The sequence below is a fragment of the Macrotis lagotis genome, chromosome 7 (genome assembly GCF_037893015.1).
Source record: "Macrotis lagotis isolate mMagLag1 chromosome 7, bilby.v1.9.chrom.fasta, whole genome shotgun sequence".
In the NCBI taxonomy this organism is placed as follows: domain Eukaryota; kingdom Metazoa; phylum Chordata; class Mammalia; order Peramelemorphia; family Peramelidae; genus Macrotis; species Macrotis lagotis.
Window position 1 is genome coordinate 108,064,269 of NC_133664.1, and position 22,659 is coordinate 108,086,927.

A 22,659-nucleotide genomic window follows, 5' to 3' on the forward strand; every position below is an offset into this window, starting at 1 on the left:
CCTGTACACACTTGATGCTCAGTCATTGTTTGTGGCTAATGATGTTGAATAAAGTCAAGGTCTAAAACTCTAGCTAATGTACCTGGTGAGACTAGAACAATTAGCCTCATTCATTTATATGCTGTGTCATTTATATGCTGTGTTTCTGTTTAATTTTCTATTCACAAGACAAGTCATTCCTTTAAATTAAGATTTTCTATTTGACTTGAGCAAAAGAAATTTCTATTTGATCGTGACTAGTATGTGGAATAGTGAATGAACATGTTATTTACTGAATCATTAGGATTTAGAGCTGATGATGATGATGATGATGATGATGATGTTAGAGATTACATAATCCATCTCCCACATTTTTTTTGGCAAGGCAATGGGGTTAAGTGGCTTGCCCAAGGCCACACAGCTAGGTAATTATTAAGTGTCTGAGGCCGGATTTGAACTCAGGTACTCCTGACTCCAGGGCTGGTGCTCTATCTATTGTGCCACCTAGCTGCCCCCCACATTTTTCTTTATGAGGAAACAGAGCCACAGAGTTAGTGATGTGATTTACCAAAAGTCATACACATACAGTAAGAAGCAGAGTCTGGATTCTAATCCAGTTCCAAATCTGCTGGTCCTTCCCTTATTTTTGATATTAGTTGAATTTCTATCTTTATCAGTGACATATGCATAGAGCAACCTCTGGGTATATTTTTTACCCTTTGCACAACTAATGGCAATATATCTTCAGTCATGGACATTACTAGTGAGAGCTCCTATTGCACCGAAACATGAGTCTTATGCTAAAGCCTAATATAACTATTTCTTATGAAGTAACTTCAAAATTGTTTAAATCTGCATGTTCTATTTCTGTGGCCATTTTCTTTTAGGACAATTCCTAGAATTTCCATGAAAGTCTCAAAACTTTAAGTATTTTTTTTGTTTTTGTTTTTTTTGTTTTTTGCAAGGCAAATGGGGTTAAGTGGCTTGCCCAAGGTCACACAGCTAGGTAATTAGTAAATGTCTGAGACCGGATTTGAACCCAGGTACTCCTGACTCCAAGGCCGGTGCTTTATCCACTGCACCACCTAACCGCCCCAAAACTTTAAGTATTAAAGTCAAAAGATTTTAGATCCACATAGCTATTTTATGGACCATGATTAAAATTTGGTTCTTTCTAAAAGTAACTTTTTTTAAACATTCATTTTTTAAAAAATTTTGAGTTACAAATTCTCTCCCTTCCTTCCTGTACCCTCCCTACCCATTGAGAAGGCAAGCAATATGATACCTATTACACTTGTGAAGTCATGCACAACATATTAAAATTTGGTCCTTAGTACAGTAACCCCTGGTTCTTGCCAGTTGAACCAGGGCAGCATTCCACTTCTAAACAACTCTTACAATGGGCCACCATGTGGATAAGAGCAACAGTTAAACCCCTTTGTTAGAAGTTTAAACTGAGACTGGTACAATCTCTCTCTTCCTGCAAACCACCCTGTCCTTACAGGGAGAAAAAACCAAACAACAAATTAGAAAAACTCAGAATGGTAAATAAAACTTGGTTGTCTTAATGTTGGTGATTGACATCTGACCCATTCCATCCAATTCAAGTCAATTCAGTCCAATTAAACAAGTCAGGCACAATTGTAGGCAGCAGGGGTACAGAAATCAAACATTTATAGACCTGGACAATTTTCAGTGACTTAAACCAAGAATAGGACAATGAGGATGGCTCCCTTACTGATATTTGTTTTTGTTTCACAGGATCAAGCTTGCAAGTCCAAAGGTGGTCAAAGACCTGGGGAGGTGCTCCTTCAAGGCCCCCAGCGATTCCTCTTCTCTGGGTGTCTCCAACCACTCTGGTCCTTTCCTAGAGACCAATCAGGATCTAACCACTAGAAGAAACCCGCTAGAACCACTGACAAATCTGATGCTGGGGCCAAGGTTTGACTGTTTTCCTCAGAACATGATTAGCCCCAAAATGCTCATCAGTGACCCATCTGTGGAGCTCAGCTCCAAGGAAGGCAGCCGGGCTATGAAGAGGCAGGGGAGTATTGTTCAGAATCCCCGCCCCCCTGGGAGGGCCAGTGCTCGGCATAATTCTCTTAGCATAAAGGACAAGATTTCTGAATGGGAAGGAAAGAAGGATTTGCCAACTCCCCTGACAGGCAAGAAAGAAGACGGACTGGGAAGCCAAGGGGAATACAAGGCATCTTGTGTCACAGAGAAAGTAAGTAGAGACAGTATGCAGATAAAGAAGGTTGGAGCTAAGAATGCACCAATCCAAGAACCCAATAGCAAGGAAAATGAAAGAAATGTAGGAATGATAAATGTCAAAGGGCAGAGCACAGAGAGAAGAAGGCAAGATCTGACAGAGAAGGAAGGAGATTTGGATCTTAGCATTGTAGGTGTGAGAGAGAAGTTGGGGAAACCAAAGGCTCAGAAAGATAGCCTGTCGGTGCTAAGGCAAGTCAAGAAACTGGAACAAGTCTTGAAGGAAGGAGCAGCAGACTTGTATCCCCAGTTACCAGGTACTTACTACTCACCTCACTGCTTGCCAGAGAGAGCAGATGAGGGGCTTCATGGTGGGGTGTGTGGCTCCGAGCTTAGCAAGAGACTCGTTAACTTGGACTTGGAGGCAAAGGAACCCCCATCTGAGACCGTGGAGGAGGCAAAAGGGTCATGTCGGAGGCCTTGGAACCAGAGTCTAGAGAATGTCTACAAGGGGTCAGAGATGTCCCCACCAAAGCCTTTCATCAACCCGTTGCCCAAACCTAGGCGAACTTTCAAACACGAAGATGATGATGAATGGAGTCGCACCCCCAGCTTCAGGAGAGAGAAGAGGAACTTGCCTCCCCTGCCCTCACTGCCTCCCCCACCCCTTCCTTCCTCTCCTCCTCCTCCAGTTGTGAGCAGAAGATTGTGGAATGGAAGACAGAAAAACAACTCTGATCACAGGTGAGTTAAGGTGAAAAGGAGTGTTCTTCCAATGCTGGGCTCTTTTTGGGTTATTTCTTTGACTTTTCTCATGTTCATCTCCAAGTATTTTGTGCTCTATTACAACTCTAATGCTCATCAACAATTAGCAAATTAATAGATTTTTACTTGTGTTGATTCTTCTGATCAAAAAACAATGTGAAATGTAGTTGCTGACTACATTCTTCATTGGAACTATTAGCACATTAACACATTAACACTAGCATTCAACTAGAGTGTTGGTTGAGCCTGGTAAAATGTTGACTGGTGATTGTATGTTTACTTTTTTTGCTTTCTCTAATTAGGGTGGCAATCATCATCTATACAAATGAAACAACATAGCCCACAATAGAGTACTGAGTTTGGAGTTAGGCAAACTTCTATCAAATTCTGCCTTAGATACTTATTAGCTTTGTATGTTGTTAGGCAAGTCACTTCAACTCATTTTCCTTGTTAGTTAAGAAATGGGGATTATTATTTTCATATGTTGGTCTTACAGTGTTGGTGAAAAAAATACACAATAAAAATGGAAGTTAATATTATAAAAAACAAAATGTCAATATAGACACAGACTATTAAGTTTATTGAAGACTTATTATTTATTAATTCACAATAATTAAATCATCTTTCTAGTTTTTAAGGATAAATTATGTAATTTGATCCTTATAATGCCTCTATGACTTTGTCAAGGGAGGCATTATCAGTGCAATTTTCTAATAAAAGAGAAAATGAAATTTCTGAGAGGTGAGGTGACTTTGGGGAGATCATACCACATGTTAGTTGATGGAGTCAGGATTCATGCTTGAATCTCTCACTTCCTATTCATCACTTTTCTGAATATAAATCATAGGTGGTTGTCACAGCTAGAAAAGACCTTAGAAATCATCTCCGTCTACCCATTGACTGTTCAAATGACATGGTCATTATAAATATTTTTGAAATTTTAAAATAAAGTATTTAGGATAAAAATGAATTAAAAAATATGTTCCAAAATAAAATCATTGCCTTGAAAACAAGAATATTTCTCAAATAATTTTGAAATTTAGTCTGTCTTCTAGCACAGATTGTTCATTCATAGACAAGTTATGCTCACGTGCATAATATTTCTACTGGAAGCATTTATAATATTTCCTTGACTTAAAGTTGGTTCCCAAGTCAATAAAAGGGTGACCCTACACTGACACTGCCAGAAAAAAGCCAATATCAGCCATAAATGGAGGAGATGTAGCAGTCAAGAAAGCAGTTGGCTCAAAAACTGTTCTCTGGCTTACTAGCTGTGTGACCTTGGGCAAGTCAATCTCATTTAGCCTCAGTTTCCTTGTAAGGATCAAGTGAGTTGACATATGTAAAATACTTTGTAAACTTTAACTGTTCCATTGTTTCAGTTCCATCTATGACTCCATTTAGGGTTTTCTTGGCAAAGATACTCAGGTGGTTGCCATTTACTTTTCTAGCTCATTTTCCAGATGAGGAACCTGAGGTAAACAGGATTAAATGACTTCTAAATGTCTGAGATCAGGTTTGACCTCAGAAAGATAAGTTTTTCTGACTCCAGGCCCAGTGCTATATCTAGGAGATTAGAGGGAAAGAGCATGTTCATCAAGTGGGAGTAGATGAAATATAGCCTCCTTTATGCTCCTAGATGAAACTCTTGTTATCCCTCTAATCTCCTTGAAAAGCCTCCCTGGGAAGAGCACTGCCTGATGCTCCATTCTCTAATGCCTAGAATATCCCCATGATCCATGTACAAGGCATCCCAAAAGTCTAGTAGTTTTCAATAATTAAAGTCTTGACATGCACTAAGACTTTTGGAACACCCTGCATCATTCATGGATGTTGTGTTGTATTCCTTTCTTAGACAGTGAACTCCTCCATCACACATGGTGAATGTATAAATGTATAAATGTATAATGTATAAACAAGAACAAAAGAGATGCTTCATGTGGTTATGAGAGGAGGATCCAATTATTAATTGGGGGGAATCAGAGAAGGCTTTGTGAAGGAAGTGGTCTTAAATGATAAGTCCAATTTCAACAAATAGGCCCTTGGATGATGGAGGGGGCAGTTGACATTGGAAGACATTGGAAGGGTCAGCAAACTCATGGAAGTTGTCTATGTGGTGGAATCTAAGAGTCAGTGTGGTGGAGTAGAAAAGACTTGAATTTACATTCTGACTACAACGTTTACTAGTTATGTGACTTTGGGCAACTCATTTAATCTTTCTAAGCTTCAGTAAAATGAAGATAATAATATTGGCATTAAATCAGTAAATATCTTTTAAGCACTTAATACATGTTAAACATTGCCTTGAGTGCCACCAATACCTATTTTACAATGTGATTTAGATAGATAGAATCTTAAAGCCTGGACTCTGAAATCATGATGTGAGTTACTTTGTGTGGTTTGATTTGGAAAGAGTGTAGCATATTTGGAGAGGAATTATGTGGGGTAACAATGGAAATGGATAATGGTTCCAGATTGTAGAGGTCCTTAAGAGACCTTGACTATGATTTGGCAGATAATCGAGAGTTTTTGGAGTGTCTGGAGAAGAGCACAGCAGTGATTGATCTTTGCTTAGATAAGTAGGAGATTGGAAGGAGGGAGAGTGAAAAGAGGTAAAAGACGTGTGAGGAAGCCCCTGTATCAGTAGAAGCATGTGGTGATGAGGGGATGACCTTGGGGGAGCAGTGGGAATGAACTGGAGAGGAGAGGTGTAAGTCATATTGCAAATATTTAATGGTAAATAAAAATATGACCTTACAGCTCTTCTAAGTCTAAATCTATGAACTTAATTTCAGTCTGATTTGACAAATAATTGGACATAGTGAAGTGGAAAGGGGTTGGTTTAGGAACAATGAAAAGAAGAAAAAGTAAAATATATTCTAATTTGTATTATATCTATCCATTTATATATCTTTTCTTCCCCCAGAAAGTTCCTTGAGGCTTGATTATGTATTTTATTTTATTTTTGTAATCTTATTATAGAACCCAGTGCTTATTACTACTTATTGAATAATTTTAACACGGTTGATCAATTAGAACAATTATAATCAATTAACTGGATATATAGAGATGATGGGAACCCCAAACCTATTCATAGTTTACACATTTTTTTCTTGTGAGAAGGCACACATTTTCAGGATAGTTGAATGGAGTTGAAGGTACAGTAAATAACTACAGAGTAAAACTAAGTTTATAGCTGGTTCTCCAGCATTACTCACAAAATAAGTTATGACCATGTTGTCCCATAGATTCTCCCAGAGAATCTACTAATGGCTTGTATTTTAGGGATATTAATTTGAAAATTATAAGATGGTTAGATTGGAGAGAAAAGAAACTAGAAGCAAGGAAATGATTGGGAAACTACATTACAGTAATCCAAGGGAGTGGTGATGGAGGCTAGAACTAGACTAGACTTGTGGCCACATGTGTGGAAAGAAGAGAAAGGACGCAAGAATTGTCTTGTGACCTTAACATATAAATGGGAGACTAAGATCTCTGCATCTTTAAGTCATTTTATTACAGCACAAATGTGGCTTGCTATAAAAAATTATTTGTGAAAGCTAATTGCTTCTTTTACTATATTCATATCAACAATGTCCTCAATTTAATTTTTGGATATGACCAATATGTGAATCTATTTTGACTATGCGTATTTGTTTTAAAAAACAGTTTTGTTTTTGTTCTTTTCCAGTTGGAGAAGGAAAGTGGGAAAAAGAAAAAATGTTTAATAATATAAACAATATTTAAGAATTTCATCATTACTTTTGTGGCTCATTCTCAAAAACCTACCCTCTGAATTCTATTTCAGATGAAGTCAACACTATCCCTCCAACACTCAGTTTTGCAATCACAGTGCTGCGGCAGCTCTTTACTTTCCCTCATTCCACATTTCTAATCAGTTACTAAATCTTGTCTTTCAAACTGGGCAGCATTTTTCCCATTTATCTTCTTCTACTCACATGACCTCCACCCTCATTCAGGCTCTTACCACCTCTCACCTGGACTATTGTGATAGCTTTCCAGGTGGCTTGCCTGCCTTGGTTCCCTCTAGTCCATCCTCTATACAACTGCCAAAATTATTTTATTAAGGTCCAACCATGTCACTCCTCTACTCAGTAAACTTGAGTGAATAAACTATTTTTTTTTAGGTTTTCGCAAGGCAAATGGGCTTGCCCAAGGCCACACAGCTAGGTAATTATTAAGTGTCTGAGACCGGATTTGAACCCAGGTACTCCTGACTCTAGGGCCAGTGCTTTATCCACTGCGCCACCTAGCCGCCCCATAGTGAATAAACTATAAACACCTCTTGCATTTAAAGACCTTTATGAACCTAGTCCAAATCTACATTTGCTGTCTTATACATTATTTGTCTTCCAGTACTGGTCAGTTGAATTTGCTGTACTTCCTCATATATGGCATTCCATCTCCCAAGGCAGCTAGTTGATGCAATGAATAGAAGACTGACCTTAGAAAAGTCATTTAATTGCCTCACATCCAGGGCCATCTCCAGTAGTCCTGATGCATTTCTTGCCACTGAACCCAGATGACTCTGGAGGAGAAAGTGGGCCAAATGACTTATCACAGCCCCCCCTCACTCAAATTCAGTGAATATGCTTGTCATGGCATCACCTCCCTGATGTCATGGTCTTCTTTGGGAATGAAGGACAAAGGTGATGATGATGATATGATGATGTTGATGATGATGATGTTTATTATTTCCATCTCCCATCTCCAATCCTTTGCTCTTGGTGTGATCTCTGCCTTGAATGCCTTTCTTCATTTTTGCTTCTTGGAATCCTTTGCTTCCTTCAGGATACAATTCAAACAACATCTAAATGCTCTTCTTGATTTTTTCCCCCTTTCTCTCTGACCAGCTACTAGTGCCCTAATTGTCAAAACCACTTGGTATCTATTCTCTATGCACTTATTTACTGTCTTCTTTATAGAATATAAGCTCCATGAGGGCAGAGTCTATTTCATTTTTGTCTTTATGCCATTCCCATCCCTAGCCCAATACCTGGTACAAAATGTTGTTTAATAAAGTTTGTATAATGAAGATTAAATATATGAATCAATAATTATTGATATTCTTTCAAAAACATTTTTAAGGGAATAATATTCTGTAAGTCTTCCCCCCACCCTCATTCATTTTATGCTCTTGGGATGTGACTTAATAGAGTCTCCTGTAAAGATTTCTATATGCCTATTTTTTTTTTTGCAAGGCAGTGGGGTTAAGTGGCTTGCCCAAGGCCACACAGCTAGGTAATTATTAAGTGTCTGAGGTCACTTTTGAACTCAGGTCCTCCTGCTCTATCCACTGCGCCACCTAGCCGCCCTTATATACCTATTTTTATCTTCCATTGTTTTCCATTGTTACATGAAACAGTATCACAGTGTAATCTTCCATCATATTCTTTGTAGCGTTTTACAAATTAGTTTTTGGTCTAAACTGGTATTGCCATGGACTGCTACATCTCTTAATCAAGATAAAGAAAGAGGCAACTTTGTTGTTTTTGTCAGTTAATCTCTTCTGACTCTTTACGACCCTATTTGGGGTTTTCCTTGGTGAAGATGGTGGTTTGCCATTTCCTTCTCCAATTCATTTTACAGATAAGGAAACTGAAACAAGGTTAAGTGATTTTCACAGGGTCAACAGCTATTAAGTACCTGTGACTGGATCTTAACTTCCTTCCTGACTCCAGAGCCAGCACTATCCACTAGAACACCTTGCTACTCAGAGAGGCAACGTGGTATAACAAATAGGGCACTGAGCTGGGAATCAGAAAGAACTGGTTCAGATCCTGCCTCAAGACCCACTAGCTATGCGAATCTGCTCAAGTCATTTCATGTTGCTTTGTCTCAAATTCTTCAGCTGTACAACCATTGGACTTGATGGCTTCTAAGATCCTCCCAGTTCAAAAATTGAGGTTCCTAAAAAGGAAATGAATTGTTTGCTGATTAAGGCTGTTTCTGAGTTCTTTTGACATTCTTGATAAGGCAACTGCTTTATATCAGTTACATTTTACATTATTAGCTTTGCCTGTTTCCATCACCCCCCAACCACTTTTTAAAATCATCAATGGCTCATTTGAACAAATCTCATTGAATCTGCTTTCACCTTATCCTTTCTTCCAGTCTTATGTTGATTTTTGCCTTTGCTCTAATTTTGTTGTTGGTAAGTCATTTCTCAGTTGTATCTGATTCTAGTGGTTACTCTTACTAAAGGCACTGTCACATTGCTCTTATATTAGTAACAAGTCTCTTCTCATTTGCTGAGGTTTATTAAATTTCTTATTTTGTGTTGTTTGGTGCCCATCACATTCAACATTTTCCATCTTTCTACTGGAAGATGGTATACCTAATATAGAGAGCAGAAATTTTGTAATTTGAATGAATGTAGATCAAAGGTGACCAACAGTTACCTTGAGACTACTAGCCTTGCTCAAAAGATAGTTTTCATGACCCTAATATTAGCTGTTTAGAAAACAATGCTATGTGAAAGAAATTTGCCCACTTTGACCCAGCTACATTGGCTTAGGGGAGTTGCCCAGAGATGGAAACAAATCAGTTGAAAAGATAAATTTGACCTAAGATTTAACCCCCTAAGACAAGGGTTCCTAACTTCTTTTTTTTCCCCCAGACTTTTACATCGGTCAAAAAAAAATTCTTGTGAAACCCCAGGGTAATTTAATATATATAACCCATAATATTCTTTTAGATTTATTCACTAATTGCTTACAATAACTACAGCTATAACTTACATCCCCTCAAAATCCAAATCATCCAGAAACAAACTTTAATACTTCACACATGCTTGTTGATACAGGGGAAATTTGGATAATAATTTATTGCCCATTAAAGAATTTTTAGCAATCATTCTCTTGATCTCCTTGATCTAAGGTCCTTTCAGTATGATGACTGCTGAAGCCAACAAGATGAAATCTAATAAATATAAAGTCTGAACTTAAGGCTTAAAAGAAATTGTAGAAGCATAGAATAAGGGAAACCTGTCTAAATAAGAACTTTATATGCAAAATCAGGAGATATACTTAGTTGAGTCAAGCTCATTATGAGCCAGTAGCTTAAAATATCTATTTTTTAAAAAGTTAATTATTTAGAATTCAAAGATTTTTAAAAATGAATGTTAAAAATTTTGTTTTACATATAATTGAGAAATATTAAAATAAATAAATAAAAAAGAAGCTAATTCAGTCTTCATACTTCAGTAGATCTGCCATCTCTGGGGTGGGTATTCCCCCTCTTAAGGTATATCACAATTCATCTATGCATTCTAACAGTGTATGATTCTTGTTCACATACTTCCCTAGAAGGTCTTGGATCTTAGAGGAGACTTTCCTTTAGGCCATTTTTAACATTTCATGAATATCAACAGTCAATGTATCATGTCTTAGATGATATATCTGTTCTCTTGTTTCTGCTCTGTGACTAACCTGTCTCCTTTTCTGATTATACAAATCCTTGAAGGTATATCTATTCTTGGCTACTTCTTGAATATGATCCATTTTTTACAGCCATCATGCATTTTTCCAATATTCTTCTGGTCATTTACAATTTTGAGTCTTTGGAGATTGTAGTTCATGATTTGCCATCATATGAAATGAGCAGGAAAATTTTTCTTAAAACAATGGGTTTAGGGGCAGCTAGGTGGCGCAGTGGATAGAGCACCGACCCTGGAGTCAGGAGTACCTGAGTTCAAATCTCGCCTCAGACACTTAATAATTACCCAGATGTGTGGCCTTGGGCAAGCTTTTTGCCTTGCAAAAACTAAAAAAAAAGGGGGGGTTAGAAGAAGAATATATACATATAAATGCACATGCATATATATACATATGTTATACATATATATATATATAATTTAAGTGAAAATTAGATCAAACTACAAACAAACTTAGATTAAATACAATGACCTATCTTATACCCAAAGAATAGAGAATGATGGCTATAAAATATTTTATATACAGTTAGATATAGTTGCTTTGGGTTGACTCATTTTTGCTTAATTGTTTTAATTTGTTATAAAGGAGGATTCTATGGGTGAGTTTAGGGCAGGGATAAATAGAAAATAACTATAATGTAAAAGAACAAAAGGCATCAATAATTTTTCCAGAGATAGATTTCATGTTGGGAAATATTGCAAATATTATACAGTTTCCCCATTAAGATCCAACCTACTCTCTTCCTCCTTTTCAGTTTTATGCCTGAATAGATTATATATACTGTTGGATCACTTCAAGTTATATGGAGTAATACACTAGCTTCAAGTCAGAATCTAGATAGTCCTTTTCATCATCTCCTTGATTCTGCCTGTGTATATAAATAATAAAAACAATAATGATAATAATTGCTTGTATTTATATAGTATATATGTTCCAGGCATAATGCTAAGCAAATGCTTTACAAATATCATCTCTTTTGATCCTTACAACAATCCTGGGAAGGATTGTGATTTTTACCCAAAGTCACACAGCTTGAAAGGATCTGAGGCTGAATTTGAACTCAGATCTTCCTGAATGCAGGCCCAGAGCTTTATCCACTTTGCCTCCAAGTTACTCCATGTTATCAGGCCTATTTCTTTTCAGTGATTATTGTTCCATTATCATTAATTTTGGGGAGACTATATTTTCCCAACTTTGCTTTATTTTATACATATTCTTATTATATATATATATATATATATATATAATGTATAAAACAATTCAACAATTCACCATTTTTTACAGTTCCTTAATAATATCTATTTCTTCTTTTCTTCAACAGATTCACTAAATTTTTATGTACAACTGGGAGTACTTTGGTCAGTAAGAGTTTATGCTTATGCTCCCTTCTATATTAATCCTCTTACACATTAAATGTCTTTCAACCAATTCTAGTTCTGCTAAGTATTTCTATAATCTGTTGGGTGAATCTACATTTTGCCATCTGCCTGTTTCCATATGTAAGAGTATCATGGAAGTTTTATCAGTCAGAACTTTCAACCTTTCCTCTGATTTGGTAATTTTAGGGCAAATTGCATCTAATTCTTTAATTTTCTTAACCTTTATAAAGAACTCACTGTGTAGTTGGTATATAATATATTAGTCAGCTGTTATTGTGTACAGACCTTGAGAATATAATTTCCTCTAAACTCCTGTGTCCCTTCAGACCAATCTTGAACTCAGCAGTAAATACTTCCCTACAGGAAGTTTTACATATACATGTGTGTATTCATATATTATATGCATGTCTATATAAAAATGACAAGTATATAAAAAAGATAGGGGGGGGTTATTTTAGAAGAATGTTTAGTGGTTCTCTTACTTGGTCTACCTCAAATACAATCTATTCTTCATTCAGATCTCTTGCTTTGGTTACCAGAGAAGAAGAGTATTCTCTCAGTTTCTCTATAAGATATCTGAAAAGTCAATTCTTTTACTTTTTTGAAACTGCTTCTTTTCTAAAGCTCTGCTCTCTTTAAAAAAATTCTTCTGACAATCCCACATCTCTGAGGCTAAACACATAGACCCAAGAGATGGCCAATCTCTTCTGAGCAAAGGAAAGAGTAATCCTCTGTCTACTGAACTGTTGGCCGGAAGATATAATACATTTAGTCCAAACAGTTAGAACACAAGTTGTCATCTCTTGTATCTGTGTCAGAAATAAGACTTTGTGTGTTTTCATACAAAATCAGGCGATGATTTCAGATTACCTATTTCTAAGGGGGCAGCTAAGTGGCACAGTGGATAGAGTGCAGGTCCTCTTAGAGTCAGGAGGACCTGACTTCAAATCTGACCTCAGACACTATGTGACCCTGGGTAAGCCACTTTAATCCTACTGGAGAAGGAAATGGCAAACCACTTTAGAATCTTTGCCAAGAAAACCCCCAAATAGGGTCATGAAGGTCAGATGCAACTAGTTTGATTTAACCACAAAATTCTCTATAGATGTCTGGGAATATGGGGGAAAGAGAAGGTCTCTGGCAGTATTCATAGTCGGGCATCCCTCATCATCATCCTGGGAATGAACTGGAAAGAAAAAGTGATAAGAATGGTAGAAAAACTGGGAAGTTTGATTTTCTTCCCAGTTCAGTTATAGCCCAACACAAGATTTTCACCCTTCAGTGTTAGTCCCACAGTCTTGGGAGTCACATTGGGTTCAGTATCAAAATTACCTGACCCAAATACAGGTTCTGCTATTTATTATATAAGTGATTTCAGGCCATTTGTGTAACCTCTCTGGGCCTGGACTTCCTCATCCATTCAAAATAGCCCCCCCGCCAGTTTAGGGGGTTTGGTAGGAGTAGATGGTCTCTAAGGCTACAAATCAAGCTCTCAACCTAGGGAACTGTCCCTAGGTTGATACTAGCCCACCTCCTCTGATTCACCTCTCAGAAGCTGCCCATTGTCCCAGCTATCACTTTGCTCTGGGAAATCACTGCCTTCATCTGCCTGTTAGGTAGACCATCAAATTGCCATTCCCAGCATTTTTTTTCTTCTTTTCTCTACAATCTGCTCTTTCTAGATTTCCAACTATTGATTTAAAGCCAAAGCTAGAATTGCTCAGTCTGAGTCCAAAGTTTAAATTTTTCTTGGCTAGTTTGACACCAGTTGGATTTAAAGAATTTGGAGTTATTGATGGCTATTTTGTTTCTTTTTTTATTGAAATAGAGTGTGGGGAGGAGGAAAAAAGTAAGGAATATACTTTTTACTCTTTAAAAAAATTTATTCTAATATTTGTTTATAGTCCTATTTTTTAAAAAAAATGGCTATAACTAATAAGTCTCAAATTTGTCAGACCTACAGGCTTCTCCAATTCAGGAAAACCAAGCCAAGTTTGAAGAGAGAAATGATTAAGGATTTTGAGTTTATGGAGGTTTAGAATTACAGGTCTGGGCTATGTACTTTGGAGTATGTCTGAAACTTATTTTCTTAGGCTGATTAATCAATCTGTTTTATCAATCATCAAACCAATCCACTTGACTATGACTTCTTTCTTTCTCTTTTTTGTTCTTTTTTCCCTTCCCTCACACTCTTTTCCTCCCTCTCTTTATCATTCTCTTATTTTCCCTGATCCTTTGCTCTCCCTTTCTCTATCTTTCCCTCTCTTTTTCACTCTCTTTACCCCCTTCTTTTTTCATTCCTTCCCTTTTTTCTTCTATCCCCCCTCCCTCTCTCTTCCATATTCCTTTTTTTCCTTTCCCTTCATTTCAGTGAAATCCCAGGAAGTGAAATGCAAACACTCTTTCCTCAAAACCAACTTGGGAAATGAGAACCACAAAATATCAGGAAATTCCAGACAAGATAAGGCTACTCTCTGCTACATTGGCCTTATTGTATATGTTTTATGGCGAGCATGCATTTAATAATATTGAAAGGAATGAGTAAAAGATCGCATTTAACAAGAACAAAAAAACGACCCCTTCCACCAAAATATTCCCACGTGTAGTAGAGACACTAAATAAACATGTGTCTACATGGAAGCTGCTTTTACTCAATTAAATGTCATTCAGGGGTTCTTAACTTTGGGTCTGTGAACTTGTTTTTTAAATATTTTGATAATTATATTTCAGGATAATTGGTTTCCTTTGTAGCCCTTTTATTTTATGCATTTAAAAACATTCATGAGAGGACCCCAGATAGCCAGCAAGGTCCATGATACAAAAAAGGTTAAGAACCTCTGGTTTAAGTTGAATTCACAACTGCATTGTTACTTTATTTGAATAAATATGAATGAGGAAAATATTTAATAAAAATCAAATGTATAACTGCATTGTTATTTTAATTTACCTGATTTTTTCTTATTTAACTGTGATTCAATAATATATAAATATAGTCTTATTTTGAGGACTTATGAAATTTTCTGAAGTCATAAAATGTTAAATTATTTCTGGGCTTTAAAAAAATCCAACTTCCAATACTTATAAGATGTTGAGTTATTTCTGTTTCTGGAAATTCTTGACTCTAGTCCCTATCCAATCAACAATAATATAATCCATCAATAGGCATTTAGTAAGTACCTACTATGTTCTATCTCAGGAAACCATCCCCACACATAGAAATACATATATGTGTGTGTGTGTGTGTGTGTGTGTGTGTGTGTGTACACATATATATACATATATATTTATATATATATCACATAAAGGCAAAAATTAGAAGTTCTTAACCTTTTTTTTATATCATGGGTCTTGCTGGCTACCTGGTGCCTTCTCATGAATATTTTTTCTTTTTTTTCTTTTTTTTTTAGATTTTTCAAGGCAATGAGGTTAAGTGGCTTGCCCAAGGCCACACGGCTAGGTAATTATTAAGTGTCTGAGGTCAAATTTGAACCCAGGTACTCCTGACTCCAAGGCCAGTGCTCTATCCACTGCGCCACCTAGCCACTCCTCATGAATGTTTTTAAATGCATAAAATAAAAGGGGGGGTACAAAGGAAACCAATTATCCTGAAATATAGTTATCAAAATATTTTAAAATATTGTTTAAAGTATCACATATATATGTAGATATAGATATATATCACATAAAGTAAATAACTGAAGCATGACTTGCTCTCGCCTTCTCTCTGAGCCCCCTGCTGAATCTCCCTCTCCAGGTTCTAGGGATACTCTGATGGTTTAGGGTATTTCTTTTTCTTTGATGTCATCTGCTCAAGCCTCCATTAGTTATGTCCTCCTATTTTAGGAGTACAGGAACTAGTATTCCCATTCCATTTAACCATTCACTTGCTTTTATAAAGGAAAATTAACTTCAAAGAGAAAGCAAGAACAAATTTACATCTGAGTGCAGACTGAAACATATTTTTTCACTTGAATTTTCTTGTTTTTTTTGTAACATGGCTAATATGAAAATATGCTTTGCATAACTTCACATGTATAATTGATATATTGCTTGCTTTTTCAATGAGTGGGGAGGGGGTGGAGAGAGAGAGAGTATTAGGAACTCAGATTCTTTAAAAATAAATGTTAAACTATAAAAAAATGTTAAAATATTAAAAAAAAGGAGGAAAAGGATGTCTAAAAATTTTCCCCCAACACCTATACCACCATCGGTCTTTGGTTGGGAGTTTGGGGTATGAGTGTTATCCTCACAGTTAGCTCAGTTCCTATGTAGCACTTAACAAATTTATTATAAATAAGTTATTATAAATATAATTTATTATAAATTCAAATTTATGTTCAAATGTGGAATAGCCTTTAATTTCTGCTGACCATGAGTCCAAAAGGTCATTCCATAATTGCTTTATAAATGTTGGGATGGCAGCAACATCTATTCTAAATTCCTAGATTCTTAGATTTCTTTGGCTCATGATTCCAAACTTTGAAATTCCCAAAGACTCCATTTCCTGTCCCCTAGAGGAAAAGAATGAATGAAAAGGCCAAAGGCCTCGGCCCATTCTCAGGTGCCATGGGGTTTGAGGATGAAGAAAGGAAAGGAGGAGGCCTTGAGGTTCTCTTCCCTCACATGAAGAGGATTGTTTTTCTCCTTTCTGCAGCAAAGTAATGGCTGTAGCTGACTCAAGTCAATTTGTAGACATGGATGGTTTCATCAGTAAGCCAAAAGACAAACCTCCTAATCATGCTGTAGCCAAATAGAACTACAGTTATCCCTTCCACATTGAGGGGCTTAGGGGTGTGGTACCCCAGTGATCTGGAAAATGCTTAAATTTTGGGCCCTCCCATCAGAGAAGTCTGAATTATTATGGTATAAAAGATAAAATATGTTGATATTATACAGTACATATATTTTATACATTTCTGAGTTATTCAACTTTTTCTGTCTTTGCATGTCATTTAGGGTTTCCACAAAACTCACCAAAAATTCCCATTTAATTTCTTTCACTGACCTGCAAAGATACTGAAACCACAATGGGGAAAGTTATGATGTGGAAGGCATTATATAGCTATAGTTATATAATGTCTATGCTTGCTCTAATTATCATGTTTCTTCTATCTTTCAAGTGGAAACATCATCTTAGTAAGCTAATAGGGTGTGAAAATACACTAGACCCCCATTCTAGACAAAATTTTTACAGGGAGAAGGAAGATACTAGTAGCAGGAGTAGGGTTAGAAATTCATGTAGAATATGATACTTAAGATGAACTTTGAAGAAAACTAGCAAAAGAAGTAATGGGAAAAAAATATACTTCCATGACACAATGGCTCTGACTCTCATCAAGTCAAGTAACCTTCTAAATAAATTGTGGTATATGAATGTACTGGAATATCATTGTGCCATACATAAGGTAAGAAGACAAAGTGGGTAGTTTCAGAGAAACTTCGGAAGACTTATATAAGTTGCAGAATGAAATGTCCAGAATCAATAGAATGAATTATATTATAACAACTTATGAAACTGGACAAATTTGAAAGACTTGAGAATTAAGATCAATACAGTAACCAACCCTAATTCCAGAGAAGCCAAAATGAAAAATGTTACCCGCCTCCTTACAGAGGTGTAGGTGGACTACATATACAGAATGACATACAAGTCTTTGGACTTGGCTGATAGGGACATTTGTTTTGCTTGACTAATTGCTTAAAGGGGTTTTGTTTTTCCTTAAAGGAAAGGAAGGTGGAAAAAATACTTGTTTAATTAAAAACAATTTTAATTTTAAGTAAGCCATCTTTTATAAAACTCAATTTATTCACCTGTAAAATGAAGATGATATTAATTATACTACCATGGACTAGATAACCTCTGAGATCCCTTTTAGCTTCAGTGCTATGCCTTTATGCACTTCAGTTTTTATTGTATAAATTGTTTTCTTGATTCTTTTGACTTCACTTTGTATTCATTCATGTAAATCTTGCTTATTGTCTCTGAAACTTTCTCATCATGATATCATAATATTCCATTATATTCATACACTTATATTCCATTACATTAATATAATTTGTTCAGCCGAATCCCAATTGATGGGCACTCCCTTAATTTCCTGTTCTTTGCTACTATAAAAAAAAAACTGTCAAAAATATTTTTTTACATGAGTCCTTTTCCTGATTTTCTGATCTTTTTGGCATATAGGCCTACTAGAAGTATCAGTGGGTCAAATGGCATGCATAATTAATGATCCTTTGGACATGGTTCCAACTGTTTTCCAGAATGACTTGAACTAATTCACAGCCCCACCAACAGTGTAGTAATGTGCCTCTTTTCACACAACTCCTTCTGACAAGTCATTTTCTTTTTTCAGTAATCTTTAATTGATGTTTCTTTTTAAAATCTTTCTCCTCTCCAGGCTATCTATGTCCATCTCCCCAGAGCTGCCAAAGTGATTTTTCTAAAGCATAGTTCCGATTTTGTCACCCCAGTGATTCCTATAATACCTCTAAATGTCCAGTAAAATCACCTTTTTTTTGTCATTTCACACCTGGTGTGTCATATTAGACTGTAAACTCCATGAGGGTAGGATCTATCTTTTGCCTCTTTTTTTATATTCCTGATTCTTAGCATGCTTAGCTTAGTATGTGTGGCATACAAAGGACACTTAATAAATGTTTCAACTGCCCAACCCAGGGCAGTCAGCCTATCTTTTCTTTTTTTTTTTTTAGGTTTTTGGCAAGGCAAATGGGGTTAAGTGGCTTGCCCAAGGCCACACAGCTAGGTAATTATTAAGTGTCTGAGACCGGATTTGAACCCAGGTACTCCTGACTCCAAGGCCGGTGCTTTATCCACTACGCCACCTAGCCGCCCCCAACCTATCTTTTGAACCTTTTTATATAGTACTTTCCACCATGGACTCTATTGTCCAGATGAACTGATATCTTTGTTCTTCCTCACACATGACTCTTCCACCATCCCATCTCTATAACTTTACACAGGTTGTCTCCTCTGGCTAGAATATATTGCCTCTCACTTCATTTATTTTTTAGATATTTTTTTCTGTTTCCTTCACAACCAAGCTTAAGTACCACCTATCACCATCTACATTAGCACTTTCCTGCTAGTGCATCCCTTTTCCTCTTCCTTGTATTGATTTTGTCCATATTGTGAATATATTCATCTATGGTTATGTTTATGTGTGAATATACTAGTCTGTGGTTAAGTCTACATGTTGTGAATATACTCATCTTTGGTTATGTCTACATGTTGTGAATATACTCATGTGAGGTTATAGAATATACTTAAATATAGTTATGTTCTTTCTCCCCAACAGAGTATCAACTCCTTGAAGACAGGGACTAGTTTAATTTTTGTCTTAGCATCCCCAGAACCTAGGGTACTGCCTAGCATAAAATTAATTGGTTATTGTCCTTTGTACTCAAAGACCAAATGACATCACCATATCAGGGTCAAAGTACAGTGTGTCCAACTGGCTGATCAGACCAGTAACACTCAGAATGTTCTACCACAAGTCAGGCACAAATAGTCCATATGAACATTTGGAATGAAAATATCTCTAAATTTGTGCATCTCACGTTTCTTTTGAGCTACTGCAATTCTGCTTTGTTCATGGAGCACAATGCCTTCTTTGATAACAGGCAGGCCATTCTGGGTGGTGCTTTCTATGTCTCATAACCCTACCAAAGTTCTTCAAGAGACCTTGAGAATGTCCTTGTATAATGATACTTTCGACCTCCATATGAGTGCTTGCCTTGTGTGAGTTCTCCATTACATAGGCTTTTAAGCAATTCATTTAGTATTCAAACCATTTGGCATTCAAACGACATAGCTAGTCCTTTGGAGTTGGGCTCTCTGCAGTAGAGTTTAAATGCTTAGCAGTTTAACTGAAGAAAGGACCTCAGTGTCTGGTACCTTATCTTGCCAAGTGATCTTCAGGTTCTTCCTAAGACAAATCAAATGGAAGTGACTCAATTTTCTGCCTTGATGCTAGTAGACTGTTCAGTTTTCATAGTTATGCAACAATGAAATGGGCACAGTGACTCTAAACCTTCAATTTGGTAGGCAGCCTAGTACTTCTCTTTCACACACCCTCCTTCAGGGTCTCACAAACACTGAGCTAGCTCTGGCAATGTCTGGGCCGAGCTCATCATCCATGTGTACATGCTTAGAAAGCATGCTGCCTAGGTAACTGAACTTACGTCCAGCATTCAGAATTTCTCCATTTGTTGTAACCAATGATTCAATGTATAGAAGGTGCAGATGGTGGAGAATCTTTGGGGCTTGGGTTTTTTTTTTTTTTTTTGGTTTTAATCATTGGGTCAAAATTGGGCCAAAATTTACCTCACAAGAAGCAAAAAATAAATCAATCCATTCAATTTACTTTTGGTACAGTAGCTGATCTTGATGCCATTTTTTACCTCATTGAAGGCATCTGACAACTTTTCTGAAAGCATCATGCTAAAAAACAAGAGAAGAGACAGCCCTTCTTCACTTCATCAGTGACTGAGAAAGTTCAAAAGCAGGTCCATTATGTAGAACCCAAACAAGGATGGAATTGGCATATAACTGATTAACTTCTCCAGACAACTAAATTTTGCCAAGATCTTCCACCAGCCCTCACAACAGATGGTATCATAGGTTTTATTCAGATTGGTGAATATTGTGTACAGACCTCTGTTCTGCTCCTGGAATTTCTCCTGGAGCTGTAGAGCAGCAAACACCATTTCTCTGCCCTTGGGTAAATGACCATCTTCCAGGTGAAGGATTAGCCTATCAAGGAAGACTCTCTGACAAGAATCTTGATGGCAGTGACTAAGAGAGAGACCCCTATGATTGTCACAGGGCAGCCTATTTCCCTTTCCTTTGAAGAGATGGGCATTGGAAGCATCCTTAAACTCCTGGGGGAATAACCTCTTCTTTCATTATGACCTGAAAAATGTCAATCAGCTTTTGTATGAACAGTAGACTTTCTGCCTTATAAATCACAGCTGAAAGAGAGTCAGCACCAGGTGCTTTGCTACACAAGATGAGTCTAATGGTATCTCAAAACCTCTTCAGTTGGAAGTTTGGCTAGTTTACTGCACCATAGATCTTGGGCCCAAACAGGGCCAAATAGCTAGAAGGAAAAGATAAAAGCATTTTGGAGTGAATTTCATCTTTCTACCTATTACCTATGTCTCCAAATGTTGCAACTGGAACAGTGGTCACAACCTGCTAAATCATTTCAGCAGGAGGTCTAAAACTAATTTGAGGGTAAATTAAGGGGCCTAAAACTTATCAATAAGTGGGGGGGGGCTACCCTAGTGGAATTGTTCCAATGGGTCAAGAGGCCATGAGGACACTCTAATCACTGTGGAGTGATTAGAGCTTGGTAAGAGATTGAAGATGCCAAGATCTGCTATATCCCAAGCCATTGCCAGTCAAGGAAGATCTGAGTTTAGATATAACCATAGATACTTACTTACCCTGTGCAAGTCACTAAATCTGTTTGCCTCAGCTTCCTCATCTGTAAAAAATTACCCAGAGGAAGAAAAAAGAAAGTCATTCCAGTATCTTTGTCAAGAAAACCCTAAAAATGGGGTCTCAAAGAGTTAGAGATGACTGAAACAACTAAACAACAATAAAAATTTTATTTAATTACTCATTAATTTCAGAAAGTTCAATTTTTAAAAATTGGGCTCTGTACCCTTCTATCACTACTTTATACTGTCAGTATCTTACAAGTTGTATGTGTGTTTGTGTGTGGTGGGTCAGGGGATAAACATACATGATAGCAATGCAAAAAAAGTGGGGGGGAGTGCCTTTGCAACATTTTTTAAAGATGTGCCAAAGAGCCCAGAAGGAAGTACAGACTAGCAGGAAATTTTTGAAAGTAAATGTAGAACTTATTTTATATAAATACATTTATATTTATACATTTTAAAAGCAAGTGCTATGAAATGGAAATTTATGGTTTCAAATAGAATTCTCTTCAATATTCTGTATTGTGAAAATGCTGTTTTTGTGAGTTTAATTTCAGGAAAAAAAACAAAGCTTAAAGATATAAGAATGAATGAAACAATTATGATATCTAGGGAGATGTGCCCATGTTGATAAGATCTCAGATCTACCTAAAGTGTGGTGGATTATACTGAAGAATGATTGAAATCTTCTTTTAGTATCCTATTATTTGGCACCTGGGAAGGTAGAAAGGGAGGAGAACAAACATTTATTAATCTGTATCAGGCTTGTTGCTAAGCATTTTAGAAGTATCATCTCATTTGATCTCCACAAAAACCCTGGGAGGTAGGTCCTCTTATCCCCATTTTACAGACAAGGAAAGTAATGTGGATACTCCTGATCATTAATATGCAAATAAAGATCATATATTATATAGGTCATATCATATTCTATTTCTCCAGATTTTAAGGCTGTGTAGTGCCTGATTTATTGGAGAATATTATCTTACTAATTTTCTAAGTGAATTATCAGCTGAAACTTGAAAATCTTTGAGTTATATAGAGACTTTTATTGTACTGATATTTATTGAAATAAAATTCAACCTGTATGAATATTTGTGCTTCTACAAGTTCTTGGGTCCAAAGTCTAATGATTTAAAAAAAAAAAGGATCAAGTCCTTTATCAGCAGAGTACATAATCTTAAACATTGCCAATGAGATTATTTGTGGTCCTTGAAATGGTGACAGTATTCTACTTCTGAACACTCACTTAACAAAAGATCCATCCATACAAAACGACTTTGCTTTCCTCTTAGAGAAAGGGAACTATCAGAACTGGAAGAGTACAATTCCTCCATTTTATAGATGAAGGAACTGAAGCTCAGATAGGTGAACATTCAATCCAAAAGCATGTAACTAGTTAG

At 36.6% G+C, this 22,659-nt stretch overlaps 1 protein-coding gene across 1 annotated transcript in view; it reads left to right on the plus strand.

Annotated features, from left to right (window-relative positions):
- The first annotated feature begins 1,804 nt into the window (after positions 1-1,804).
- DENND2A (DENN domain containing 2A) overlaps positions 1,805-22,659 on the plus strand; it is a 78,343-nt gene continuing 57,488 nt past the window's right edge. Inside the window, exon 1 of the mRNA XM_074193551.1 lies at positions 1,805-2,934. Coding sequence (XP_074049652.1) covers positions 1,907-2,934 — 1,028 coding nt within the window. The 5' untranslated portion in view covers positions 1,805-1,906. The remainder of the gene's footprint in view (positions 2,935-22,659) is intronic.